Raw genomic sequence first — 27,468 nt, forward strand, 5'->3', positions numbered from 1 at the left:
AGCAAGAGGAGCCACAGCCACTTTCTCAGACGTCACACCGCCGTGAACTCCAAACACATCAGGCCCCTCTAGTCTTTTCCGCTCACAGTCCCCATGCCCTTCCACCAGTCCCATGGGAACCTAAGGGCCAGATGAACCTGAGCACCTACTGCCTTTCAGGTCCCGTCCCCCATCGCTCCCTGATGTGTAGCTTGGCCTCTACCTTGGCCCTGCCCACCGGCATGAGGTCACTTGGTAACTTCTCCCCGGGCCACCACTCCAGGACCGACAGTTGTCCCTTAGCCCCTCCACGTGGGGACTGTCTCCAAGACGTGTTTCCTGAGGCCTTGGGAAGCTCCTCTCCTACCGTTCCTCTGTGCTCTGGGCGAGTTCGTCAATGACTCCCAAGTCCTGCCCAACTAAGCACCCGTGGGGGTCTTGAAAGAGGGCTTGGCGTGCCTTTCCACTCCGCCTCGCCCGATCTCCTGTGACTGGAGAAGCCAGGGAGCCTGGGGGAGGAAAAGCTCTTGGCAGGCAGTCCAGGGGTTCAGGTTCCAGAGATGAACCCCCTGTCACCCCAAATTGCCACCACTCTTCCCGCCCCTCCAAGTCTGACACCACCCAATATCCTACCAATTCCTCCAGCCCCGTGAGACGATACTGACCCCCGAGGAGCCCACTCAGTCAGTGCTAGTAGCCTGGCCAGGCTCCTTCTGGGTGTCTGTGGGCTCCTGGAACCCTCCAGGAAACGAACTCTGGGTCCTCTGGGCACTCCACTGCTGTCTGGGGCTGGAGGCGGGACTGGAGCCTGGTGAGAAAGGCCATGAGTTGGGAAAGGCCATGGTGGCCGCAGCTCCCCAGCGTCTGTCCCCTGCACAGCCAACCGCCTCACCATCACTGGACCAGCATGGCTTCTCCTCATCTGGAGAGAGGCTCTGTGGGGGGCTGGGCCAGGCCCGGGACAGCGGGGAGGCTGAGGCCTCGCCCCACAGTTCCTGCTGCTGCTGCTGCTGACGGAGCTAGGAAGGGAGAAGATGAGAGGCCTCCCTCCTGTCCCGGTGTGAGGCTCAGCCCCAGGCCAGGTGCAGAGGCTGTCGACACCTCCTCCCCCAGCTCCTGTTGACTAAACTCCTTACACTCCAGCCCCTCCACACTCTCCCCTTTGTTCAGCTGCCTCCTCCCTCCCCGTCTCTTTTTGGCACCCCCTCTGCTCACCTGGTGCAGGTAGATGGCATGGAGACTCATCTCAGCAGATGCAAGCTCTGGGAGCTGGGCCAGCTTCTGGCCCCCAGTGCCTCCCGGGGACACACAGCTAGAACAGAGGGCGCCATGAAGACACGCACAATCCCCCAGGGAGAGCCTGGCTTCAACTCCCCTTCCACATCACCCCCCACTCCAGTGCCCCTTCTCCTGGAGGATCAGCCCCACCCCTTGTTCCCGGCATCTCAGGCCCCCACCCCTCACCTTGAGTCCTGGGTAATTCGGGAAAGGGAGGCCAGGAGGCTGGCCGTGGCTGCGGCCGGGCAGGGGGCTGTGGGGCTGAGGTCTTGAGGAGGCCGGAGGGGCTGCACCAAGAGGTTGGCCAGGAAGGCCTCTGGCTGGGAGCGAGAGGAGAGAGGATCCGGAGAGAGGACAGAGGAGAGGGAGGAGGTCTGGGAAGGCAGGAGAGCAGACGGCACCAGCGAGCAGGCTAATAAAGGGGTGAGGCCGAGGGTGGTGGGGACGGGGGAGCAGACGGGCAGGCCCGGCTCCGACTCACCAGAGGGGAGGGAGAGTTGCCGAGGGTCCCGGGGGCAGGGGGGCTGCGCAGCGAGCTGGCGCCCCAGGAGGCTGCGTCTTGCTGCACCCGGCCTCGCAGGTGTCCCAGGAACTTGGAGCTGTGGCCTGGGGGGCGCCATTGTGGGTGAACCAGGGAGAACCTCATCAAGGAGAGTTCCGTCTTCCCATCCTCAGCGCGCTGAGACAGTGAGGCCTCGGTCTGTCCCTCGGAGAGCCACTAAAAGGAACGATGGCCCTTCACGTGCTGCCACGATCGTGCAGTACAGCTTGCAGGATCTCAGATCCCCGGCCAGGGATTGAACCGGGGGCCCTGGTAGTGAAAGCGCTGAAGCCTGACCACTAGGCCACCAGGGAACTCCAGCCAACTCCACTTGGATAGCTGTGGTGGGGGCCTCGTGGGGTAGGCAGGACAGGAAACACTAACCCAGGGCGAAAGGATGGAGGCCACAAGGGGATGAGTTCAAGATCAACCAAAAAAAACACAGCCGGAGGGCAGGACCCGGGTCCAGACCCAGCGCTAGCGTAGGACATGGGCTTAGTGTTTTGCCGGCCCATGCACACTGGCTACCACTACTGGCGCGACAGCCTTGGTCAGGAAACCCATCCGTACCCCAGTCCCATCCACTGACCGAGCCGTTTCTCTCCGGTGGTCTGTGCTCCCATTTACTGGTGTGTGATGGTGCTGGGCACCCTCTTAGGGCTCTCCACCTGTCATCTCACGTGACCCTCCTAAGAGCCCCAAGCACTGGCTAGTCATTGCCGGCATTTGAGAAATGAGGGCTCAGGAAAGTGACGTGAGGAGCTCGAGGTTGCAGGTGCCAAGCAGTGAAGGTGGGGGTGGAACCCAGTTCTGCTTCCAGTGAGGCAAGCCAACGCCTACCCAACCTACCTACCCAGCACCTCCGGGGACAGGCTCTCACCTGCGGGTGGCCGTGCCGCTTCACGTCCATAAGGGCAAAGGAGCAGATGTCGCCGACCCCAGCCACATCCACAGTAAAGTGCCGAAAGAAGTCGATAATCTCCAAGGCTCGGGGCCGAAACCAGAAGATCAGAAACAAGGGGGTGAGGACAGGGGACAGGAGCTCCTCCACCAGGGAGACCTGGAGAAAGCAGGCCCGAGGCCGAGAAGGGCTTGCTGAGGGCAACCTCCAACCCCGTCACTCCGGGGGCCCACCCCCAGACCCCGGCGGGCAGCCAAAATGCCCCGCAGCGCCGCTTCCGGCGTGACCCTCACAGCTCGGTATTGCAACAGCCGCGCCATCTGCCTGTAAGAGCTGGTCCTGCCGGCAGGGCCGGTCTCCTCGGGGAGGTAGTGCATGTGGGCCAAGGCCGCCTGCAGCAGGAGCTGCGGCGAACGGCCTTGGCCTTGCTCATCCGGAATGAAAGACCTAGAGGGCGGGATCGGGGTGGGGAAAGAAGGGGGCCTGCGGTTCAGAGGATGTGCGGGGGTGGGGTGGGGGTACATTAGCGGGGTGGGGAGAGGGAGGGGTGCGCGGAGGCTCCGACCCAGGACCGAGGAAAAGGGCCCCCTTCCCGGCTCTCTGCCATCGCACCTGGCCACGGTGGCCGCGATCCCGAGCGCGGTCATGGCGGTGAGCACGTGCTCCACGGCGAGCACGTCCTCGTCGTACACGGTGAGCACGAGCAGCGCAGCTAAGGGCGCGCCGGCGAAGAAGACGAGCTGGCGGGCCAGCAGCGCCAGCAGGGGCGCGGGGGGCGCGGCGGCGCGCAGGAAGGCGGCGGCCGGGCGGTAGGCGCGGGCCAGCCGCGCGCGCAGCTCGTGCGGCAGCTCGTTGAAGTGGCGCAGCTGCAGGCGGGCCAGGCGGGACCAGCGGCGAGTCCCCAGCGCGCCGGGCTCGCGCCGCAGCAGCTCGGCGTGGCTGTAGAAGGCGTGCAGCACCTGCCAAGCCAGCACCAGCGGGCTCAGCGCCAGGTTCGCGGCCGCCAGCAGTAACACCGTGCGCCGCCAGCGCGCGGCCAGGGCGGCCCGCCGGTCGCCGCGCTTGTAGGAGTCGGGCAGCTCCCAGCCGCCGCGGAAGAGCGAGAAGGGCCCGCGGAAGAGCAGCAGGTCGACGTTGAGCGCCAGGCCGCGGCTGAGGAAGGCCGCGCCGCCGCCCCAGGGCAGCGCGGCGCGGGCGGGCAGCAGCCCCTTGTTGGCCAGCGCCACCTGGTAGTTGGTGTAGCGCAGTATGCGGTGGTGGACATCCAGCTCCGTCAGCGGCCTCGGCTGCACGCACAGCCCCCGCTCCTCTGCAGCGCCAGGAGGCGGGACTGCACCTCTGCCCAGGGCACCGAGCTGAGCTCCTCCTGCGGAGAGCCAACAGCTGAAGCCAGCGCCCCCGACCCCTCTCCACCGCGATGCCCACCCTCCGCGTGGCCAGAGCGGCATCCCGGCGTGCCCTCCCCGCCGGCCTCACCCGGGCCCTCCCGCCGGAAACCCACCGCCTTTCACGGCCGCCCCTTCGCCCTCCTCTCTTTGCCACCTACCAGGGGCACCTCATCCTCGGTCTGGGCACCTCCCCAGGCCCTTGCCCCTCCTGGGCCAGGAGTCACGTGCTCGCCAGGGACCCCCCCCCACCCCCACCCCCACCCCCACCCCCCGCGCCATAAGCTAAACTCCATAGGTATATGAGCTCGGCCCCTTCCAAGCAGATCTTCCAGACACGCCCCCTCCCCGTCCTGGCAGCCCTACAGGCACAAGGCACACCACAGCTGGAGGTAACAAGGCGATCACTCTTTCTCCTTCCTAGGGTGCCAGCCAGCCGGGCGCAGAAGCCGCACAAGCTTTTACCTCGGCATGCTTGGAGACCCCACCCCCACCCTCATCCCCTCCATCAGATTAATCTTCCTAAGGCAGTGGCCACATCCCCATCTGGGGCAGGGGGAGGCCGTCAGATCTCACTTGCTGCTCAGCTGCAAAACTCATTTTAGCCCAGTTTCACCCAGCTTCCCCAGCCCAGCTTAGTCACATCCCTCCAGGCCAGCCTCTCCAGTCCATCCCAGGGTCTCCCCTACCTCTGAAAGGAAGCAGAGAAGAGAAGAAAGAAGGAAGGAGAAAGAGAAGGGGTCAGGCGCCTTCCTGGAGGAGCAGTGGTCCAGCTCCCGACGTTCCCTGCATCTGTCCCCAGCCCTCTGCTGTGGCTCGGGCTCCCCTACTCAAGGGGGCTTTCGGAGGACCTCTCCCCTTTGCTGCACTGGAGGGCAGGGTTCTGGACTTCTGAGGGGAGCAAGGGAAGTTGACTGCTGAAGGTAGCCTTTGTGCTGTGCCTTAGAGAAAGAATTAAGTACAGAGGCAGATGGAGTGAGACCAAGAGGAGGAGGGGAGAGCGAAGTGTGGCCAGGAACAGTGAAGGGGCCCACGAAGTAGCTTCCTGCAAAGAGAAGCCAGAAAGGGGGGTGGGCCCCCCGGACAGGGGCCTGAACACTCAGTGGCAAGCTGGTAGGTCAGTCTCCTCATCGCTGCCGGAGATGCTCACTGCTCCCCCCTCCACCCCTTTCCTTCATGGGGCCTGGAACACCATCTCACCTCCTATCCTTCCCAGCCAGGTCTCAGTCCTTCCTGCTCTGTAAAACCACCCCTCTAAATCCCCATCATCTGGACCACAGGCACGTGGCTGTACATATCTTCCATAACTATCTGCATCAACTAAGAGCCACAACAGTAAGGACCTCAGGTTCTAACGGGTGGTACTCCACTTCCTAGCGTTATTTGGGGCTAAGCCTAGGTAGGTGTGTCACAAAGGTCTTCTGCCCTCTTTGCAGGGGCTCCTCCTGTCCGCACAGCCCGCCACTCCTCCCTATCCTCTGCCCCCCACCCCCCCGACATGGCACCCCTCCACAGACACGCTCATCCAACTCACCGGGGGGATGTGCAGGGCCTCCCTGTAAAACACCTGGATGTCCCAGTAGCTGAAGAGGTTGCAGACCGAGCGAAGCAGCTGGAACAGCCAGAAGGCAGCAGCCAGGATCAGCAGGAAGACCAGGAAGGGGCTGGAGCAGATCCTGTGTGAGGCGAGACAGACAGCAGAGACAAAGTAGGGCCCCATAGCGAGGGAGACCAGTCTTGGGGAACGATGGAGGTCAGGGAGAGGGGGCCCTTCCAGACCAGCGATTCTCAGAGTGTGGGTCCTAGAGGTCCCCTGACTCTTGTGTCTGCAAGGTCAGAACTTTTCAGCTAATATTCAGGTTTTCTGCCATTTTCATTCTCATTCTCCCAAGAGTATCCAGTAGACTTTTCCAAAGTCTATGTGACATCATGTTCACAGACGGGATGTGTGTTCCTACATTCATAGATTTTAAAGCCGTTCTTGGCTTTGACTTCTAACAAGGTAAATGCAGATAGGATGCTCAGAACAAAAGCCCCTGGGAGTTGGTTCTCAACAAACATTAAGTGTATTAAAGGTGTATTCTCCACCAACATTAAGTGGATTAAAGGTGTCTTCAAACCAAAACCTCTGGAGAATGGATGATCTAGACCAAGGAACAAAAGGAGGGGAGGCTTTTGTGTTGGTCTCCCCCAGCCCCTGCCCCCGCTGGCTTTCACTCACCGCTGGGCACACTGGGAGGAGGGTAGGACAGCGTCCGACAAGGTCACTTTGCTATGGAGTGGCTCAGGTCGTGTTCGGTTACTCAGTTGGTTGGCAAAGAGAACATTGTAATCCACGCAACGAAGGAGGAAGGTTGTGAAGGTGGCGATGAAAATGAATTGTCTGGGACGAGAGGAAGAGCGGTGCTCAAGCCTGAAGGCTGAGTGGGCTCCTGCCCCAGGCCCCAGGCCCACCGAGTCGGTTAACCCCTCCTGCTGGGCCCCTGGGCACATCTCACCCCAGCTGGAAGACATCCTCCAGCAGGATACAGGTAAAGCCATTCCTCTGGTGGTAGCTGTAGATGTGGCCGCAAGTCAAGAAGTCAGCCTGAAGCCTGATGGGCTTTTCCTGAGGATGCCTCCTGATTCCCACCAAGTCCCCAGCCCACGGCACCCATCCCCCTGCCTGCCGTGCCCCTTCTGCCAGGCTGCGCACAGAAAGGATATCTTGGTGAAGAAGCTGTCCAGGTTCTGGATGTGGTGCCAGGAGCCTGGGCACAAAAGGGAGAGCATTGGGGCGTGGCGCTCACCTGACTCCATGCCCTCAAGCTGCTGCCAGAGGCCCAGCCAGGGGCGGGGTTGGGGGGAGGGGGTGGGCAACCCTAGAGCCTCCAGGGCCTCCCCAGCCCCACACCCACCCACTCACCTCGGAGCCCTTCCGGCACATGAAGCAGGGGCTGCTGCTCCTCCCCATGGAGGGGTGAATCTTGGGACCCCTCGGGGTCACCATCCTCCAGCCGCTCATAATCCTGCTCGGGGATCAGAGGGCCTATCCGCAGCCCAGGAGAGTCCTGGGGGCATCGGCGTGGGGGAGGGGGAGTCCCCGAGGCCGGGGGAGGGGCAGAGTGGGAACCCCAGAGAGGGGGAGCAGAGACGGGTGTCATCAAGGGCTGGGGCTGCACTGGGGGTGTGGCTGGGGTGGGGAGGGCACTGTGGCAAGGCTGAGAAGCCCCTGGGGCCTGCACCCCTGGGCAGGGGAGCCCCGAGGCTGAAGGAGAAGCTGAGGAAGGGGCCCTTCTTGTGGGAGGGACAGGGGACAGAGAGAAGAAGGAGACCCTCCCGGCCCCAGGTCCCCGACAGGGAGGAGGAGGAAGAGGAGGCAGTGGCGTGGGGAGGAGGGGCACAGATCCAGGCCCCAGGTCTCCCCACCGCCCCAACCGCCCCCTGGTCCCCCCCCAGCCCATTCGCCTCACCATCAGGCCAGCGGCTTCTCCTGAAAGCTCAGAAGGATGGGAGCTGCTGCCGTCTCCGCAGAGGGCTGCGTTGCTGAGCGGGGACTTTGACAACTAGGACGGGTGACAACAACAGCTCATGACTCAGTGGGGGCGGCCTCAGGCGTCCCAACTCGCAGGCACCAGTCCAACCACTCACACCCCTTCCAGGGCAACCTGTGGCCAAACCTCTTAGGGCTCCACCTCCACACCTGGCCAGGCAGGAGCTGCAGAGGTCGGAAGGAGATCCCCACAGTCCCACCTTCAGACCTCCAGGGGATTTAAAGCCGAGGCCAGAGAGCAGCAGCCAAAGCAAAGGCAAAAAGAATCCTATTAAAGATGCTAGAGCTATGGGGCCAGGACAATACTGTACATCTTTGGTTTCTTAATACCTAATCTCAAAACAAAACAAAACTTCTCTCTCCTCCCTACATACACACACACAGAATGATCAGCAGAGAAACACTTTGAAACCAAAAAGAAAAGAAAAATGTGTGCATGTTTTGTTGTTATGACGGTACTAAAGAAGGGAAGAGGGGAGACTGACATGGCAGTCGGGTCGGGGGAAACTGAGGACAGGAGAGAACTGAAGAGAGAGGAGGGGGTTCTTTTGGATATGAGATGGTTTTTGGAGCTTTTACAGTAGGAAAGCGTGGTTCTTGAAGCTCCATTATGTTTACTGATTCATCCTCTTGAAACCCTCTCCACCAACTTCTGATCCAGTTTTGCCAGCCGCCCCCCCCAACCCCCGCCCCAGCCAGAAGCATCAGGGCTGACCCAGCAGAGGGCAGCTGAAGGTCTGGAATTTGCAAGGGCAGGTAATTTGGGTGCCCCGTGACGGAGCTGAGTTCCTTGTTGCCACCTCAAGAGGGGGCGGAGGCCCAGACAGCTGGTTTGGTGGCTTGTCCAACGCCATTCTTGAGGTCCTGAATCATTAGGTTTCCTACTGAAGCCCATTCCTGCAGTGCTGACTCAACCACCCAGGTGTTAGGGCCCCCAGGGCTTAGGCCCAGGGGTTGATGTAGGGACCAGCCCAGGAAATGGAGAGAGAGAGAAACAGAGTGCATTCCAGACTGTCTTCTGGAGGAACTTGGAGGAGGAACCTGTGCTTCTTTCCTGGGAGGGAAAGTGTCATAATAGCTCAGGACTTACAGAGTTCTATCCCAGAGAAGGAGGCAGAGCTATAAAAACAAGACTTCTGGTGTCCCCAGATGTAATCTCACACTGCAGAGGGGCCAAGAAATTCCCACGATCTCTCTGACACGTCTGCCCAAATGGGTTTTGTGGGGTTTCCTCTGGTCTCTCCCCAACCTCACTCACCCCACTCACTTTTCCACCATATGCACTTTAGGATCCTCTCATACACCCTCTGCACCCAGTCGAACTTCAAACTAATCCTGGCACATATTCCTCCCCAGTTTCACTCCAGATTCATCAATGGACAGCCTCCCTACCACCAGCCCAATTCAAGTTATTGTAAAGGGCACTTTTCCTTGCCAGGCGTGGAGAGGGGAAAGAGGGGACCGATGAGCGAGACACAAGAGGAAGAGGAAGTCACAGCCTGGTAGGGAGGTGGCTATGCAAGCAAATAATTACACGGAAGAAATAAATAAGAGAGAAATTGCAGGTGTAAGAGCTGTGCGGTGGCAGCTACAGGCAAGTCAGCCTGACTGCGGTAGGAAGGCATCTATCAGGGAGATGGCTCTGGGGTCGCGCCAGTGGTTCTAAACCATGGTGTAGCGCGAGCTTGTCAGAATCACCAGGGGAGTTTTTCCCCAAATATATGTGGTGGCCACAGCGTGTGGCGAGCTAGTAGTAAAGAATCTGCCTGCCAATGCAGAAGACAGATGCAGGTTCTAACCCTGGGTCAGGAAGATCCCCCGGAGGAGGGCACGGCGACCCACTCCAGTGTTCCTGCCTGGAGAATCCCATGGACAGAGTAGCCTGGCAGGCTGCAGTCCGTAGAGTCGCAGAGTCGGACAAGCCTGAAGCGACTAAGCAAGCACGCACGTTGTCCCCGGAGCTCTGACTCGCCTAGGGGAGCAGGGTGGGTGGAAAGGCACGTGCACATATTTTGGGGGGGAAAAAAAAAAAAAACACCTCCAAACGATTTTTGTCCCTTGGTCTCCCAGAACCAGCGTTCTACACTCCCCGGAGATTCCGGGTCACCTAGAATGCTCTGAGAGCAAACGTGAGAGACTAACCCCGCGGTCGGCCGCTGACGCGTTACTATGGATACCCGGCGGGGCGGGGGAGCACACTCGGCACGCCCTCAAGACGTCACCTCAGAGCCAACCCCGGAGGCGGGCGGAAAACATTGCCGCTTCCGGCTCGGCCCCGCCCAGAAATGGATGGGAGGGGGCGGTCCACAGGCGGCTCTCGCCAATTATCGTTGAGGCGCGAACGAGGTTACCTCCAATCACAGCTTGCAGTGAAATTGATGCTTCTTTCCGCCAATCAGCGCCGCGTCGCGCGGGGGTTGTCGGGATGCGGGCCGGAGCCAACATGGAGCCCTCAATGGGGTCACGGTGAAGCCGCTCTTGCCGGCTGGTCCGGTTCTCCCCACATCATGCTGGTGCACTTGTTTCGAGTCGGGATTCGGGGTGGCCCCGTCCCAGGCAAGCCGTTGCTACCCCTCCGCTTCCAGACATTCTCGGCTGTCAGGTAAAAAGGGACGAAACCTAACTGGGAGCGTGGGATACTGACCCGCCTGAAGGGCGTGGGGCTCGCCGGGAGATGGAGTCCCGGGCTCTCGCAAGGTCTGCTGGGGGCTGTAGGCCGGCCTGGCCCGGGGGTCGACTGTCGTTCCTGGGAGGATCGGCCTCGATTATTTATAGAGACGGCCAGGTGCCGGCGCGAGGCTCGGCGCGTCTGTGTCCGCGCGAAGGCTGGACGGAGGGGGGCGCTCTGGGTCGGGGACCACGCTAGGTCTGCACTCCCCACCAGGGGGCACCGTGCTGCACAGGTGTCAGTTCGGTTCAGTTCAGTCGCTCAGTCGTGTCTGACTCTTTGCGACCCCATGGACTGCTGCACGCCAGGCCTCCCTGCCCATCACCAACTCCCGGAGCTTATTCAAACTCATGTCCATCGAGTCGGTGATACCATCCAACCATCTCATCCTCTGTCGTCCTCTTCTCCTCCTGCCTTCAATCTTTCCCAGCATCAGTTTTTTTCAAATGAATCCGTTCTTCGTATCAGGTGGCCAAAGTGTTGGGAGTTTCAGCATCAGCATCAGTCCTTCCAATGAATATTCAGGAGTGATTTCCTTTAGGATGGACTGGTTGGATGTCCTTGTAGTCCAAGGGACTCTCAAGAGTCTTCTCCAATACCACAGTTCAAAAGCATCAATTCTTCGGTGCTCAGCTTTTTTTTATAGTCCAACTCTCACATCCATACAAGGAGAAGGCAATGGCAACCCGCTCCAGTACTCTTGCCTGGAAAATCCCATGGACAGAGGAGCCTGGTGGGCTGCAGTCCATGGGGTCGAGAAGACCTGGACACAACTGAGCAACTTCACTTTCACGCATTGGAGAAGGAAATGGCAACCCACTCCAGTGTTCTTGCCTGGAGAATCCCAGGGGCGGGGCATCCTGGTGGGCTGCCGTCTGTGGGTCGCACAGAATCGGACACGACTGAAGTGACTCAGCAGCACATCCATACATGACCACTGGAAAAACCATAGCCTTGACTAGACGGACCTTTGTCAGCAAAGTAATGTCTCTGCTTTTTAATATGCTGTCTAGGTTGGTCATAACTTTTCTTCCAAGGAGCAAGTGTCTTTTAATTTCATGGCTGCAGTCACCATCTGCAGTGATTTTGCTGCTGCTGCTAAGTCACTTCAGTCGTGTCCAACTCTGTGCGACCCCATAGACGGCAGCCCACCAGGCTCCCCCATCCCTGGGATTCTCCAGGCAAGAATATTGGAGTGGATTGCCATTTCCTTCTCCAATGCATGAAAGAGAAAAGTGAAAGTGAAGTTGCTCAGTCGTGTCCAACTCTTAGCGACCCCATGGACTGCAGCCCACCAGGCTCCCCCTAAAGTCTGTCACTGTTTCCACTGTTTCCCCATCTATTTGCCATGAAGTAATGGGACTGGATGCCATGATCTTAGTTTTCTGAATGTTGAGTTTTAAGCCAACTTTTTCACTTTCATCAGGCCCCCCGTTTCTGGCCTCAGTCCTCATTCTTGGATTGGTCTGGAGATGTGGACAAAAATTAAGTGTCCAGAGACATTTAGCATGGCTGTTGTTCTACAGATTCAGTGTGAACTGAACAAAAATGGTTCCTAAATCTGTATAGTTTCAGCAGAGATAAAAGAATATGTATATGTTGGTGTTCATTTGCTCTGCACATGTTGGTCCCAAGAGAGAAAAACACAAATGGGGAATGAAAAGGACCCAGAGACTGCGACTCCATTGTAAACGCTTTACAAGAAGCAACTGATTCCTTTCTAATCTTAGAGTGAAAGCCCAAGAGCCAGGCAGGCAGTAGATCACAGGAGCAGGTGGATGTGGACTTGTGTCCTTCAGGAAGCACATTTGACTGATGGAGGGCAAGAGGGGTGGAGCTGCAGCTTAGAAGTACTGGTGCTGGGACGTAATCGCCAGTTTTTGGCAGTGTCCAAGCACTGCTTAGACCTTAGTGTGGAGAAGATGAGAAAAGCTGGAAAGTGGCCATGGTAAATTATTAAAAGGCTTGAATACAGTCCTTAGGAAAAGAGTAAGGGTGTCGATATTATTTAAACGAGAGCACAACCCCAGGAAAGACATCAGATAGTGTGTTAGAATTTGTGTGTTCATAGCGCAGTGTTTTTCAGACCTGCAAGTCACAACACAATAGATCAGAAAGTGCATTTAGTGAGTCTGGACCCTCTAGAAGGGATATAGGACTTCCCTGGTGGTACAGTGGATGGGAATCCACTTGTCAATGCAGGAGACACGGGTTCAATCCCTGGTCCGGGAGGATTCCATATGCCTCAGAGCAGCTGTGCGCGTGGGCCACAACTGCTGAGTCCGCACTCTAGGGCCTGGCCAGCATGCTGCGACTACTGAAGCCCACACACCTAGAGCCTGTGCTTCACAGGAAGAGAAACCACCACAATGAGGAGCCCCAGGGCAACACACAGTATCCCGGGTGCACCAACGAAGACCCAGCACAGCCATAAATGAATGAAATTTTAAAGAAAGTGAATATAACAGTATACATGTTTAAAAAACAAACGAGGGAGGGACTTGCCTGGCGATCCAGTGGTTAGGACTTGGGCCTTTCACTGCCAGGACTCAGGTTTGATCCCTAGTGGAGGAACGAAGATCCTGCAAACCTTGAGGCAAAAAAAAATAATAATAAGGAAAGTATTGTTCTGTGAAGCATTTCGATTTTCTGCAACATGCATATGTTCACTGTGCTGGGTCATAAAATATATTTCGTACTATTGTCTACAGTAAGTCTAAATCTTTACAAACATTGCAGCAGTGAATCAGTTTACTTGTTGTTCAGTCACTAAGTCATGTCCAACTCTTTGTGACCCCATGGCCTGCAGCATGCCAAGCTTTCCAGTTCTTCACCATCTCCTAGGGTTTGCTCAAACTCATGTCCATTGAGTCAATAATGCTGTCCAATCATCTCATCCTCTGTCGTCCCCTTTTCCTCCTGCCTTCAATCTTTCCCAGCATCAGGGTCTTTTCCAATGAGTCAGCTCTTCGCATCAGGTGTCCAAAGTATTGGAGCTTCAGCTTCAGTCCTTCCAATGAACATTCAGGGTTGATTTTGTCAGATTGTTCTGCATTTCTAATGAGGGCATACACTCAACAAACATAACATTTGCTGAGCTCTGTTTTGTACTAGAGCTCTGCTAAGTGTTGTGGGGATACAGTGGTGAATAAGATCTGACTTCCTGCCACCAAGGAATATATATAGTGTGATGGGGAAGTGGGGCATTTACAGAGAGCAGGACAGTGAGCTTCTCTGTTTATATATTTTTTCCATTTATATTTTGGATAGATAGGAAATATGCAGTGGAAAACAGGCAGGTGGATGGGGTGGGGGGAGATGTCACATAGAGGTGGCAAGAAGCGCAGGCAGGCCTCATTGAAACAGGGAAGGATGAGACTGAGTGTAGTTAGGAGGGTCTGGAAATAGGAAAAACCATTGTGGTAAAGGAAAACCCTCTCATCCATTTGTTTTTTAAAAGCCTCTCCTCATCAGTAATCTTATTTGCATCTTTGATCATCCTCCCATCTACTCTTGGTCAGGTAACAGATACTTCTAACAGGCCTCCCCTATAGCTGCTCCTGTCCTTCTCCAGCTCACTCCTCTCTGCAAGGATCTTTAAAATGCAATTGTGATTATGGTCTTCCTTGCCCTCTCAAGTCCACATGTTTTAAAGGGATAGTAATGGGGCCCCCGCCCCCACCCCCCCACCCTCAGCAAGCTTTGTTGTTAGCCTTTTTTGTGTCCCCCCTGCCCTATACACTTTTGTTGTTCAGTCACCAAGTCATGTCCAACTCTTTGCCATCCCTTGGACTGCAGCACGCCAGCCTCCCCTGTCTTTCACCATCTCCTGGAGTTTGCTCAAGTTCATGTCCATTGAGTCGGTGTTGCTATCTAACCATCTCATCCTCTGCTGCCCTCTTCTCCTTCTGCCTTCAATCTTTCCTAGCGTCAGGGTATATATATTCATACACCCACGCTAAAGCTTAACCACCACGAGGGCCCTTACTTGGTCTGTCCTGTTGGCCTCTTGTTCCCTGGACCTCGGAGCAGAGTGCGGTGCACAGTAGGCTGGTCACCCTGCATTGTCATCTACAGATACCGAAACTACAGGATACGGGGGATCTTGGCCTATGTGAGATGACAAGATACAAGTTACTTGGATTTTATCGTCACCCTTTTCTTCCATACCTTGTCTGTCATGTTAGCACTCGAGGCCCAGGAGGGGACATGGTGATGGGGTGTGATAAGCTTCCGACCAGTGGGCAGAGTCTTGGGATCACTCCTGGCCTCCCCACATGTAACTGTGAGCTCATCACACCCAATCCTGAGCCTGGATTCTGGAGTCAGACAGCAGGGGTCCCACGTTGTCCCAGTTCTGCTGCTTGTCTGTAAGGGGAGCACCATCCAGCTCTGATGACCCGTCATTCTTCTGAAAGAGCAGGGGTTGGAGGTGGTCACTGATTAGGGCCAGCCATCCCAGAGAGGAGCCAGGGGCAAACACCTTTGAGACTTGATGACTTTCCACTGGGTGTGTTCGTCTCAGAAATGGAGGTTGCTTAAGAGCCTCCCTGAGACGGCCAGGGGGAGCTGTCACAGAGAAGCCTCTGTCCCCCAGAGGGCTGAGCCAAGGGCCGAGAGCCAGGCGCCGCGCTGCTCAGCTGAGGGCCAGCTAGGCCCGTGAGCCATCATGGTGTTCTCTCCCTGCAGGTCCTCCGATGGCCGTCCCAGCGCCTGCCTCCTCGGGGCCATGGCCCGGCTGCGCTCCCAGCTCCGGGCCCGCCTCCCTCGAGCACCCCCGGCTCCCGTCCGGAGCCCCTCTGCCTGGCGCTGGGTCGGGGGAGTCCTCCTGGGCCCCCTGGTTCTGAGTAAGTGCCCCCGCCTCAGCCTTGTGGCACTGTGTGAGGCAGAAGAGGCCCCCCTGGCCCGCTCCAGACCCCGTGTCCTGGAGCCCCGCTTTAACTGGACGCTCTTCTGGCAGTTTCTGCGCCCCCACCTGCTGGTCCTGGGGGCAGCCATCGTGGTGAGGTCTTCTCCCGCCCCGCCTCCCAACACCAGGGAAGGGAAGGATACACCCCTGGTTTGCAGAAGCCCCCCAGCCAGGGCCGCATGGGGACAGCTTTCCTGCCGGGCTGAGTCTCAGAGACCTGGGGCCGCTGGCATGGGGACACGGCCGAGGGTCCCTTGGAGGACCTGCACAGGGTGGCTGGGGTACAGGGTCCAAGGGTCCCCAGGGGCTGGTGGCTGGGTTTTCCTTTCTGAGAGATATAGGAACCCCCACAGCGGGGGCATCAGTGAGAGAGGAAGGTTCAGGGACCGGGTAGAGGTGGTCCCCCTCTGACCGGCTGCCCCCACCCCCAAGCTGGCCCTGGGCGCGGCCTTGGTAAACGTGCAGATCCCCCTGCTCCTGGGGCAGCTGGTGGAGATCGTGGCTAAGTACACGAGGGACCACGCGGGTAGCTTCCTGACGGAGTCCCGGAGCCTCAGCACCCACCTGCTCCTCCTCTACGGCCTCCAGGTACCGCAGGAGGGAGGGCTGGGGGGCCTGCCGCCCCCGCGAGGAGCCCTGGGCGCCCCTGAGAGCCGGGCCTGTCTCGCAGGGCCTGCTGACCTTCGGGTACCTGGTGCTGCTGTCGCGCATCGGCGAGCGCATGGCCGTGGATCTACGGAGGGCGCTTTTCTGCAACCTGCTCCGGTAGGGGGCGGGGCCCTGGGGCCTGGGGGCGTGTCTGGGGCGGGGCCTCGTCCTGAGGGCGTGTCTCCCTCCTCTCCACCTGCGGCTGCCACCAGCCAAGACATCGAGTTCTTCGATGCTAAGAAGACAGGGCAGCTGGTGAGCCGACTGACGACGGACGTGCAAGAATTTAAATCCTCCTTCAAACTCGTCATCTCCCAGGTCAGTGTCCCAGGTGGGGAGGACCTGGCCTGGGGCACTGTTAGAGTCACACACACATTTGCACACACTGTCGCAGGCCAGCCCCGCCCCAGTCTTGGGTCCCCTCGCCTCCAGCTCACACCAAAGCTAGAGGCCTGCCCTCTGGTGAGGATGTGGATGAGGGTACAGGGACATTCACGGGTGGGAGGACTCATGGCCGTGTGTCTAAGGTCAGGACAGGCTGTTTCTCTCCCGCGGTGAAATCCAACCTCCCCCGGAAAACCCTTCCCAAGAACTCAGACAAGAGCCTTTGCCAGCCCTGCTTGCCATGATGTTCGTAATGGCCTGGCCCCAGAGTGCCTGGCCGGCTGACAGGAGAGCCAGCGACAGCTCTGCTGAATTCCTGATGTCCTCTCTTCATCCTCTGCTCCCCACGTTGTCACCGACTCCCTAGCAGGCCCTGGGTGGCATCGCCAGGCGGTCATTTTTTTGGTTCAGTTTCTGGAGCAGAAGAGGGCAGTGGCATTAGGAGGAGGAGGAGGAGATCTTGGTCCGTAGTTTCTCAACCCTGCTGGTCAGGAAAGGGTTACAGTGTGTGACCTGTGGCCTCGCCCTGTGAGTGGAGTGGGGAGCTGGCTCTAGCCATCTGACGCTTGGCGAGTCCCCACGTCCTGGTGCTGACGCCTCACAGGCTTCCTGTCCACTGCCCAGGGGCTGCGGAGCTGCACGCAGGTGGCCGGCTGCCTGGTGTCGCTGTCCATGCTCTCTACACGCCTCACGCTGCTGCTGATGGTGGCCACGCCTGCCCTGATGGGAGTTGGCACCCTGATGGGCTCAGCTCTCAGGAAACTGTCTCGCCAGTGTCAGGAGCAGGTATCGGAATTCCCGCCCTCCCCTCCTGTGCTCCCCTCCTTCTCTGCGCCCTGTGCTCCTCGGTCCCCCTCCCCATCTGCATCCTGGCTTTCTAACTTCTGGGTCCCTTGCAGGTCGCCAGGGCAACGGGTGTGGCAGATGAGGCCCTGGGCAATGTTCGGACCGTGCGAGCCTTCGCCATGGAGCAGCGGGAGGAGGAGTGAGTCCTGAGCAGGGGTGGAGTGCAGAGCCAGGGGGTGCTCCCCAAAGGCCCCTCCATCCGCCCTGGGCCCAACCTTGCCAGCTTCCTGAGGGCCGGGCTTGGCCTCTGTCCCCAGACGCTACGGAGCGGAGCTGGAGGGGTCCCGCTGTAAGGCAGAGGAGCTGGGCAGAGGCATCGCCTTGTTCCAGGGGCTCTCCAACATCGCCTTCAACTGTGCGTGAGCAGGGACCCCCAGGGGGAGTACGGGTACAACTCGGGGTGAGCTCGGAAGAGCCAGGGCAGCCCTCCCTCCACCTGCTTGGTGGCCAACGTCTCCTGAGTGCCAGGTAGCTGGTCTGCTAACTAGGGGAGAAGGCTGCCAACTCAGGCAGGGAGTGGGCACACAGGCCCCGTGCCACATCTGAGCCATGGGCAGAGCTGCTGGAGAGGAAGCAGTGAGGTGCCCCCAACCCCCTCACTGCCAAAGGAGGAACTAAGGCAGAGATTCGAATGACTTGCTGAAACACCAGTCGGTAGAGCGTGGCAGGGGCCAGCACAGGGGCCAGACTCTGTCCCCCGCCCTCCTGCCTGACCACCTCTCCTTGCCCCTCGCAGGCATGGTCTTGGGCACCCTGTTTGTTGGGGGCTCCCTCGTGGCCGGGCAGCAGCTGACGGGGGGAGACCTCATGTCCTTCCTGGTGGCCTCTCAGACTGTGCAGAGGTGAGAGTGGGCCGTTCTCTTCCCGAGGGGCCCAGCTGGGGCAGGGGGTGCCAGTCTTCTGTGGATACGGTGACCAGCTCCCCCAGTGAAGTGCAGGGCTGGGGAGGGGGCCCCCTGCCTCCCAGCAGTGCCCACTCAGGGCTCCCCGCAACCTCATTCACTGTTCCCTCAGAAACACATCGTCAGCTTCAACTTCCCAACAACTCAAAAGTGTCCTTGATAAGCTGTTTTTGTTTAATTTTGATAAAATGCACATAACAAAATTTACCGTCTTAACGTATTTAAATACAGTTTATTAGCATCACATAACGCTCATGTTGTGTGACCTTCACCAACATCCGTCCTCAGAACAGCTTCACTTTGTGAAACCGAAATGCTGTCCCTAGACGACCCCCTCCCCAGCCCCCGGCAACCCCATCCTGCTGTCTGTCTCTCTGAATCTGTCTGCTTCAGGCCCTCATGTAGGTGGGCTCATACGGTGTCTGTCCCTGGTGAGGGCGTCTTTCTCTGAGCGCGACTTCTCCCAGGTTCATCCACGTCGGGGCAGGTGTCAGAATTGCCTTCCTTTTTAAGGCTGAGTAAGACTCTGTGTGGGCTTCCCTGGTGGCTCAGATGGTAAAGAGTCTGCCTGCAGTGCGGGAGACCTGGGTTCGATCCCTGGGTGGGGAAGATCCCCTGGCGGAGGAAATGGCAACCCCCTCTAGTATCCTTGCCTGGGAAATTCCACGGACAGAGGAGCCTGGCGGGCTACAGTCCATGGGGTCGCAAAGAGCTGGACGTGACTGAGCGACTTCACTTTCTTTCTCTAAGACTCCATGTACGGTAGGCCATCTGTGATGCGCTCACTAAGAGCTGGCCTCCCGCCCTCTGCCTGACCTTCCCCTCCACGTCCCACCCAGCTGGCTCACCGTGTCCGCAGCTCCGCCGGCCCCGTGTGCCCACCGGCTCTGCCACGAGAGGACCCAGGGTGGGAGGCCTCCTCCCCCCCCCGCCCCTTCTAAGCTGAGTTCCTGGCAGCTCCTTCCCCTGATTCCGTTTCTCCTTGCTTTGTCCTCTCCCCCATGTACCATATACACCAAAACACATAAAATGTAAATAGGCGCTAGATAAATAGAGTAAATGTGAAATAACAAGTAACTGGAGAGTGAAGACCCGTGTTACCACCAACCATGTGGAGAAAATGGCATCAGCCCCAACGCCCCCCTGGGTCCCCCTCCTCACCCCGATCCCCCCAGTCTGTGTGTCCTGCTCTGCTCCGGGTCTCACCCCCACGAGTGTGGGGGGCATTTCTTCCAGAGTCCTTCACCATCGGCCTTGTTACCGTCCGGGGCAGAGGGCGCTCACCCCGAGGCAGGGCAGGTAGAAGGAATCCACCTTTCCCAGCCCCAGGCCAGTGTCCCACAAAGACCAGAATCCCCCCGTTTCTGCTCAGTGCTGCCTAGTCAGGCCCCTTCACACCCTCTCTGGGTCTGGGCACCCCCATCCTCCCCTGTGGCCTTGGGACACAGAGGTCTGAGGGTTCCAGAGACGGAACGCGGGCTGCCCCTCCCGCGGTGCTGACCTGCATGGACCCCTGGCTCCCTGCACGCGGCCAGCCCTCCTCCCTCGGACTCGCCTTCCGCTGGGCCCCTCCCACTGTGGCCTGGGCACAGACCTGCTCCTTCCCTCCCCACTGCACGGCCTGGCAGGCTAGCAGACTGCCGTTACAGGCTCAGGAAAGCTACTCGCAGGCTGCTAGGTGGGGCTGCTCGCTGGGCCCTTGGCCCAGCCTTTTGGGGCCCCTTGCTAAGGATGGGGCTTCCCTGGGGGCTCAGATGGCAAAGCGTCTGCTCACAATGTGGGAGACGTGGGTTCAATTCCTGGGTCAGGAAGATTCCCCCGGAGAAGGAAATGGCAACCCACTCCAGTACTCTTGCCTGGGAAATCCCGTGGACGGAGGAGCCTGGTGGGCTACACTCCATGGGGTCACAAAGAGTTAGACACAACTGAATGACTAACACACACACAGACACACACACACCCACCCCCCAACATGGAGAGCCTTCACCACCCACCTTGGAGAAACTGGGTGTCAGTAAAGAAGCTGGTGTTTCCTCCTGGGGTCCGGCAGGGGGAGGCAGGGAGGCAGGCCTGCCTGGAGTTCAAGCAGCCTCAAGCAACCCCACCCGAGGGGTTCTCAGTGGTGGCCCTGGTGTCCTGGAAGGGAGGGGGAGGTGCCCAGATGGACCAGGGTCACAGCCAGGCGTCCGGGTCTGGGTCCCCCTGGGAATGGGCCCAGCCACCACCCTGCCCTGCGGGGCCTCCAGGGAGGGCGAGGCCTGCCTCCCACACCATCCCCGTGAGCAGGGTCACGCGCAGCTGGTTTCCAGTGGTCGCATGGCACCCCCGCCAGGCCCTAGTGGCTTACAGGTCTCTGGTGGACAGTGCTCTCCCGACATTGGCCGAAAGCGCCCCGTCCCAGCTCCCCTCCGTGTCTCTCGCCCCCTCCAGCAAGTGCTCTGAGCCCCGTCTGCCCCCCCCGCCCCCAGCCCCTACCTGGGTGCTGGGACAAGTGTGACCCTGGGGAGGCAGTCTTGCTTCTAGAAAAACCTGCACACACCATCGCAGACGCACAGTCACGGGCGGCCAGGCCAGCCGGGCGCTGTGACTAAGGAGCAGTGACTCACCCCCCTCCAGCCCCGTGTGACAGAGGCAGCCGCCCACCGTCTGGGTGCAGCTGCGATGAGATAACATCTTCAGGGAATTTTCTTATGGGGTCCCTCCGGCCGCCCCCGCCCCTGCAGCCTAGTGTCTTCTGTTTCCTTCTTCCTGTGGAAGGAGTAACATCCTTTTTTTCCACTTCATTAGGCCTTGCTCCCCCGGGCCTGGACAGCCCTAGATCCAACCGCCTGGGTGGGCCTCACCCCGCGCCCTGCAGGCTGTGGGCAGCCTGGAGCCCAAGCCCCCTGCCCGCCACCCGCCTTCCTGGCCGTTTCCTCCCTGGAGCCCGGCCCTCAGGGAGTCCCTGGCTGTCAGCCCCCTCCGGGCCAGGAGAGAACGCGGCTCTGAAGGGAGGAGTGACTTGTCCCAGGACTGGGTGGTCTGCCCAGGGTTGCCAGGTCCCGGGGCCCCAGGGGCCCCAGGTTTCAGGAGAAGCCTCTCCGTTTGGCCTCAGGCTGCCCGGTTTCCCGCCTCGCTCAGCACGCCCGCCCCCCCCCCCAGACCTGCCCCTCCGCCTCCGGGCCGCCTTCTCTCAGCCTCGCTGCTGCCTGCTTTCAGCCCACGTCGTCTCCTTGCAGGTCCATGGCCAACCTCTCCATCCTGTTCGGGCAGGTGAGCTGCAGAGAAGGGTCTGGGGGTGTGGGCCCGGGATCTGGGCTGGAGTCCCGCAGCCACCCACATAACTTGCATGCTGCGGAAACCAGGCGTCCGGTGAAGGGGACGCCATGAGCTCTTCCCGCCCGGGTCGGCCAGGAGATGCTGCCCCTTCCCTCGGACCCAGGCCTCCCTCACCCCAGACTCGAACCCCTCCCCAGGTGGTGCGGGGGCTGAGCGCAGGCGCCCGCGTCTTTGAGTACATGACCCTGAGCCCCGGCATCCCGCTCAGCGGGGGCTGCAGCCTGCCTCGGGAGCACCTGCGCGGCTCCATCACCTTTCACAACGTCTCTTTCAGGTCGGTGTCAGCCGCCTCCTCTCCTCTCTGGGCTGAGGGCAGGGGAGGGGGAGGTCTGGGGACCCGTAGGGCAGTGTGGCCCTCTGAATAAACCCCCCTCCAGGGCTCAGGGAGACTTGAGAGTTCAGGAGGGACCAGGTGACAAGGGTCCAAGAACCTGGTGCGACCTGAGGGTCTCTCGCCTCCCACCAGCTACCCCTGCCGCCCCGGCTTCCCTGTGCTCAGAGACTTCAGCCTCACGCTGCCCCCAGGCAAGATCGTGGCCCTGGTGGGCCAGTCCGGGGGAGGTAAGAGGGGCCCACTACACCCCCGCGCACCTGCGACTCCGCACCTGGAACCACCCAGTGTGGCAGGAGGGGCCCCGCTTTCCCAGAACATGCTCTGGAAACCCATGCCCTCCTCCCCTCCCTGACCCCCAGGAAAGACCACCGTGGCCTCTCTGCTCGAGCGCTTCTACGACCCCACAGCGGGCGTGGTGACACTGGATGGGCAGGACCTGCGCACCCTCGACCCCTCCTGGCTCAGGAGCCAGGTCATCGGCTTCATCAGCCAGGTGAAGCTTGTTCTCAGTCCTGCGGCCCTTGAGGGGGGGGGCGGGTGGGCTGTCCTCACTGGTCCTGGTGTTCATTCACCGGGTCCCAGCTGCTGCAGCTCTGCCTTGGACTCTGTTCCTCAATTTAAGAGATCCCATGGGGCGGTCTTTTTAGGATCTCTGACAGCTCGTGGCATCCAGAAGGTCAAATTGTAATAAAATCTTATTGGCCGTCTTCCCAGAGTAGGGCGCCCTGCCCGGCCAGCTGGTCTTGCTCTCCTAGCCGCCTTCCCGAGGGGCCCTGTGTCCTGCAGCGAGCTCGGCCTCTCCCCGCTCTTGATGGGTCTCTCTCTGACCTGTAACTCTGAACCTCCCTACCTGCCCTCCACGGGGTCCTGTTGTGGCCAGAACTCTCCTGATTACACCCTTCAGGGGTTCGGAGCAGAGTTGAGATGTTTCCTGTGGTTCCCCCCACCTCCCGCCCCCAGGAGCCCGTCCTGTTTGGAACCACAATCATGGAGAACATTCGTTTCGGGAAGGTGGACGCCTCTGACGAAGAGGTTTACGCAGCCGCCCGGGAAGCCAATGCGCACGAGTTCATCACCAGTTTCCCGGAGGGCTACAACACCATCGTGGGTGAGTTCAGGCATGGCGTCCCACACGGCCCTGGGGGCCCACATGGGCGGGGGTGCAGGGGGGCGGGAATGCGGTCATGGCCTCAGGGGAGACCAGACCGGGACTGTGGCCTCGAGGGACAGAGGCGGCTCTCCGGGGACAGAGACCATGCTGGGGTGGTTCAGGCACAAGCCGGCTGCAGGGACAGGAGCGTGGCAGGGATACACATGATCCATGACGTGGGGACTCTTCAGAGTTCACCACGTCAACCCCCGAGACCTGACCAGAAGCACAGGGAATCAATCTCTCTCTGGGTTTTATCCTTTAATGAAAGGTGTTTCCACTTTTATCCACAGGGATGGTTTTGGTTGAGCACATCTCTGTTCTGACTTACCCAGAAGAGGGCTCTGGTGGTTCTAGAACATTAGAACGTTGTAGCATCACACGAGAATCTTCACGTCGAAGCTTGCAGCTTTGTGTGTTCCTCTCAGAGGTTCTCTCTTCAACCTCTGGGCTCGTGTCCATTATCCAGAGTCTCTTGGCTCTGTTGCAGAATGTTCCAGCATGTCTCATGGTGCTGGACATGTCCTACTCTTTGTGACAGGCTGCCAGGCTCCTTTGTCCATGGGATTCTCCAGTCAAGAATACTGGAGTGGGTTGTCATTTCCTCCTCCAGGGGATAACCCACGTCTCCTGCATCTCCCGAATTGCAGGCGGATTCTTTACCCCTGCGCCACCTGGGAAGTCCTCTCATGGTGCAGGCATATCTAAAGTTCTCAACTCTCTTTTTTTGGCCACACCTTGCTTCACACAGGATTTTAGTTCTCTGACCAGGGATCCAGCCAGCATGCCCTGCAGTGGAAGCAGAGACTTGTAACCCCTGGGCCACTGGGGAAGTCCCTCTCAACTCTTCTTGACACTTAGGTCTCAGTCAGGGCTTCCCTGATGGCTCAGATGGTAAAGAATCCGCCTGCAATGCAGGAGGCCCAGGTTCGATCCCTGGGGCGGGAAGATCCCCTGGAGAAGGGAATGGCTACTCGCTCCAGTATTCTTGCCTGGAGAATCCCATGAACAGACGAGCCTGGTGGGCTACAGTCCATGGGGTCGCAGAGTTGGACAGGACTGAGCAACTGACACAGTCAGGCCTGGATCTGCTGAGCTCAGCCTGCCCCGTCGAGCAGCCATCCTTTGAGGTCCGTGTTTCTTGCTGCTGAGGCTCTGCTCCTTGGACGCTGCCCTGCCTGGAGGAGCTGGCCCTCCCTCTCCCTCTGGCACCTGCTCTGTGACTGTCGTCACCTGGAGGCTCTTCTTGGTGCTCAGTGTGCCACCTCTGCTGTTCTCTGTGGGCGTTTTGGACTCCACATGTGGTCTTTCCAGAATGTCCAGGGGTAGGGTGGACTCCCGCTATTCTGCCACCCGAACTCCAGGAGCCACGTCTGGGTCCAGCAGGGACCCAGGAGGCCAGGAGAAGGCGGCTAGAGCTTCAGGGCCAGGGCAGGTGGGCCCGGGCCTGTCGTGGCTCCGAGCCGTGCCCTGGTGCGAGGTGGAGCCTGGCCTCCTCGGGCGTCACTGCGCCCCGCTGTGTGCACAGGGGTGGGGGATCAGGGTGCTGCCAGGCATCATGCCTGCCCTCTCCCCACCTCCTGCCCCCCAGGTGAGCGGGGTGCAACCCTGTCTGGTGGCCAGAAGCAGCGCCTGGCCATCGCCCGAGCGCTCATCAAGCAGCCTGCCGTGCTGATCCTGGACGAGGCAACCAGCGCGCTGGACTCAGAGTCCGAGAGAGTCGTGCAGGAGGCTCTGGACCGCGCGAGCGCCGGGCGCACCGTGCTGGTCATCGCCCATCGGCTCAGCACCGTGCGCGCAGCCCACCGGATCGTCGTCATGGCCCACGGCCGTGTCTGCGAGGTCAACCAGGGCCCTGGGGCACGGGTCGGTGGTCTGGGATGGACACAGGGAGGTTGGTGGCTCAGCTGAGCTGTGGGAGGGTCTGGCCTGACCCTGGGGGCTGGGGGTTATGGTCTGGTGGTAGCACCGTGTGGATTCAGGAGTTCTTGCCCTTCAGTAAGCCCTGGCCGCTCTGGGCCCCTGTTTCTTCCCCTGGGGGTGGGCAAGCAGTGAGCAGAGCTGCAGTGAGACCCCCAGTGTCACAGGGGAGAGTTCTCAGAAGGACTTGGTGCTGGGGGAGGGCCCCAGGGCTGAGGGGCTGAAGTGGGGGCCCAGGGAACCTGATCAGGGCCAAATGGAGCAGCACCCCAAGGCTGCGTCTGCAGCGGGGCTCGGAGGCTGTATGGGGCCCGGTTCACAGTCCCCCAGCCGCCTGCACTGGGTGAGGAGCGCCAGGCCCTGTAAGGCGGACAGGGGGATCCGGAGGCTCTTACACAATCCAGCTCGGCTAACAAGTACAGATGCGCCAGCCGCGACCTGTGACCGACGGTGCTGTGTCCTCCGGAGGGGCTCTGGCTTAGGTGGAGGCTAGCCCAAGGAGCTGGTCCTCTGAGGGCTGTGAGCTCTGGGCCGGGCGGGGGATGACCATCTGCCCCTCCTTCCTCTATGCAGGTGGGGACCCATGAGGAGCTCCTGAAGAAGGGCGGGCTCTACTCGGAGCTCATCCGGAGACAGGCCCTGGACACCCCACCTCCCGAGGCGGCCCAAGTCCTTGGGCACCGGCACTCCAAGTCCTGAGAGGTCTGGTCACCGCCAGGCATCTGTGGCTGAGGCCAGAGCTCAGCTCAGGGGGGCCTCCTGCAGACTCCACCCCCAGGAGGAGAGCCAGCATGCTGGGTGGGGCAGCTCCCCCTGCTTGGAATAAAACCCCGGGCCAGGCACTGGGCTGGAAGGAGGCTGGCCCCAGCTGTCCTCCTGCCGCCAGGCTGCCTGCCTCCTGCTGGAGCTGAGAGTCCTTGGGCTGGCCGCCCAGGGGAGGGGGTGGGCTCCCAGGCCCCAAGTGGGTCCCCTCCCTTTGCCCAGCCCTCCTGACCCCTCTCCCTACCCTGCTGGCCTCCCTTCTACCTGACAGCTTAATGGTGTCCAGGCTGCAGCTGCAAGGACTCTTTACAAGTCAGCGCTGGGGAAGGGCAGTGGGGACTCACCCCAGCGTTCCTCCCACACCCAAGCCATGACCTCGAGTTCCTCCAAGGACTCTTAACGTGTCTCTTGGACCCTGGGAGAAGCGGACCAGCCTCTGAGCCAACCCTTCAAACCCACAGCCCCATCCTGGGCACAGCTTCCCTTCTCCCTGCCCCGTAACACAGTCCTTTAGATGTCGCCCCCGCCACCGCTGTCTGAATGGGACAGGTGCCTGGCGGGCCCCCTGGCTCGGGGGCAGGGGGGCGGGGGTGGCTGTGGTCTGTTCCACACGAGGTTGCCAGGAGCCAGCCCGTCTCCCCACTGCCCCGGCCCCGTGCACCTCGAGCCTGTCACCTGGTGAGAACGTGGACCCTCACCCTCTAGGTGGGGACACCTACCTCTGAAAGTGACAGAAGGGGGACACAGGCCCCAGCCCCCAACCCTGGGGGACAGTCAGTGCTAACGCCCACCAGAACCCACTAAGGAGCAGCTGACGCCAAGCTCCTTGGGCTGGCGAGACGGAAAATCAGGCCAACGAGGAGCGGTCACAGCCAGCCTCCCTGGGGTGGTCAAAGAGGGTCCCAGGTACAGGTCTGACCAGAGCCGCTTCTTGAAAGAGAACAGGCCAGCTGCCCAGTGGCACGAGCCTGCGACCCCAAAGCTGTGAGTGGGGCGGGGTGTCAGCTTCCAGGGGACCTCGGAGCAGCCAGGGTTTCCCTCCAGCCCTGGTCGCCCCAGAACTGGTCACCCCTCCTCCCTGAGTTCTGCTCATGGCACTTCCCTCCAGAAAGCTTTCCGCCCTTCACAGCCCCGTCCAGGCTGACGACCCCACTAAGTCTCACCCTGGGGTGAGGAAGCAGGTTGCCCCAGTGAGCCCATTTGGGTTTATCCCACGGCATAGAAGGGTGACTGCGGGCAGCTGTGGCTGGAGGCCAGCCTGGGGCAGCTTGCACAGCTCCGGTGTGCATGTGGCAGCCAGGGCTCAGTCCCCCCGCGGCCTCCGTGGATGTGGTCCGGGAGCAGATGCTACCGTTGGGCCACGACCAGCCTATTTGGATGCCCTGCTTTCTTGCTGATGAGAGGTCAACTCCCTGGGCAGGCCTGGCCTGGCTCCAGCTTGCTCTGCCACTAAATCCCTCCCTGGAGAGGGCAGCCAAGGGCAGGTCTCAGCTTCCCGCCCTGGTCCACACTGGCCGGCCAGGCCCCTCCCAGCCCTGGCCAGCTCCTGCTCCACCAGCAGCCTCCAGACATCTCCCGACACCAGATCCCAGGTCTTTCCTTACCTCTGCAGGGTGGCCTCTCTGAATCCTGTCCCCCATTCCCACCCCACCCCCTTTAGGGAAGTAGTGAGACCACGGAAGGCCGGGCAGTCAGCCGGCCACTCGTAGTCTTAACCCGGACCTCGGTTCCTGCAGCCATTCCGAGTGGGTCATAAACCCAGCTGTACTTCATTTTGAGAGCTTGTTTTTAAGAGTTTAATTAGAATGACCTGTGGTAACGTACTTAGGGCTGCAGCCTCAGAAGCTGGTTACATCTGTGCAGTAAACGGTGTTATTCACTCCTTCAAGATGTGTGTTCATTAAGCGCCTGCTGCGGGCCGCCAAGCCCACGACGGGGGGACGGGGAGGCCCCTGCCCACTGCAGTCTCACTGGGAGGATGGGCGGTCACGGTGCAGCGTGGCTGTGTTCA

At 60.0% G+C, this 27,468-nt stretch overlaps 2 protein-coding genes across 3 annotated transcripts; one reads left to right on the forward strand and one right to left on the reverse strand.

Moving 5' to 3' along the window:
- Positions 1-348: 348 nt before the first annotated feature.
- On the reverse strand, positions 349-10,104 carry ATG9B (autophagy related 9B). Its single transcript, XM_070368887.1, is given in 16 exon segments — positions 349-488; positions 645-787; positions 872-998; positions 1,195-1,291; positions 1,444-1,577; positions 1,739-1,975; positions 2,679-2,858; positions 2,993-3,146; positions 3,312-3,996; positions 3,999-4,065; positions 5,619-5,760; positions 6,306-6,467; positions 6,583-6,647; positions 6,791-6,834; positions 6,990-7,629; positions 9,968-10,104. Coding segments are annotated over 14 exon segments (2,772 nt in total). The 5' UTR covers positions 7,540-7,629; positions 9,968-10,104; the 3' UTR covers positions 349-488; positions 645-659.
- Positions 10,013-27,341, forward strand: ABCB8 (ATP binding cassette subfamily B member 8). Of its 2 annotated transcripts, XM_005907796.3 has the most exons (17): positions 10,013-10,218; positions 14,974-15,286; positions 15,626-15,781; positions 15,864-15,958; positions 16,054-16,159; positions 16,850-17,011; positions 17,125-17,210; positions 17,329-17,426; positions 17,808-17,913; positions 21,192-21,225; positions 21,429-21,565; positions 21,758-21,852; positions 21,985-22,118; positions 22,586-22,733; positions 24,367-24,617; positions 25,269-25,397; positions 25,729-27,341. In XM_005907796.3, the coding sequence occupies exons 1-16, from the start codon at positions 10,124-10,126 to the stop codon at positions 25,392-25,394; spliced, it is 2,142 nt and encodes a 713-aa protein (XP_005907858.2). In that variant the 5' UTR covers positions 10,013-10,123; the 3' UTR covers positions 25,395-25,397; positions 25,729-27,341. The 2 variants fall into 2 exon arrangements, with proteins under 2 accessions (XP_005907858.2, XP_070224985.1); XM_070368884.1 differs by having other exon boundaries at positions 25,269-27,341.
- The last annotated feature ends 127 nt before the right edge of the window (positions 27,342-27,468 follow it).

This window comes from Bos mutus, chromosome 4, assembly GCF_027580195.1.
Source record: "Bos mutus isolate GX-2022 chromosome 4, NWIPB_WYAK_1.1, whole genome shotgun sequence".
Taxonomy (NCBI): domain Eukaryota; kingdom Metazoa; phylum Chordata; class Mammalia; order Artiodactyla; family Bovidae; genus Bos; species Bos mutus.

Excerpts from the sequence above, each read along its gene's own strand:
- ABCB8 (XM_070368884.1), top strand. The coding sequence starts at position 10,124 with ATGCTGGTGCACTTGTTTCGAGTCGGGATTCGGGGTGGCCCCGTCCCA. Across the intron at positions 10,219-14,973 it reads CAGACATTCTCGGCTGTCAG|GTCCTCCGATGGCCGTCCCA; the intron begins GTAAAAAGGGAC and ends CTCTCCCTGCAG. Across the intron at positions 15,287-15,625 it reads TCCTGGGGGCAGCCATCGTG|CTGGCCCTGGGCGCGGCCTT; the intron begins GTGAGGTCTTCT and ends CCCACCCCCAAG.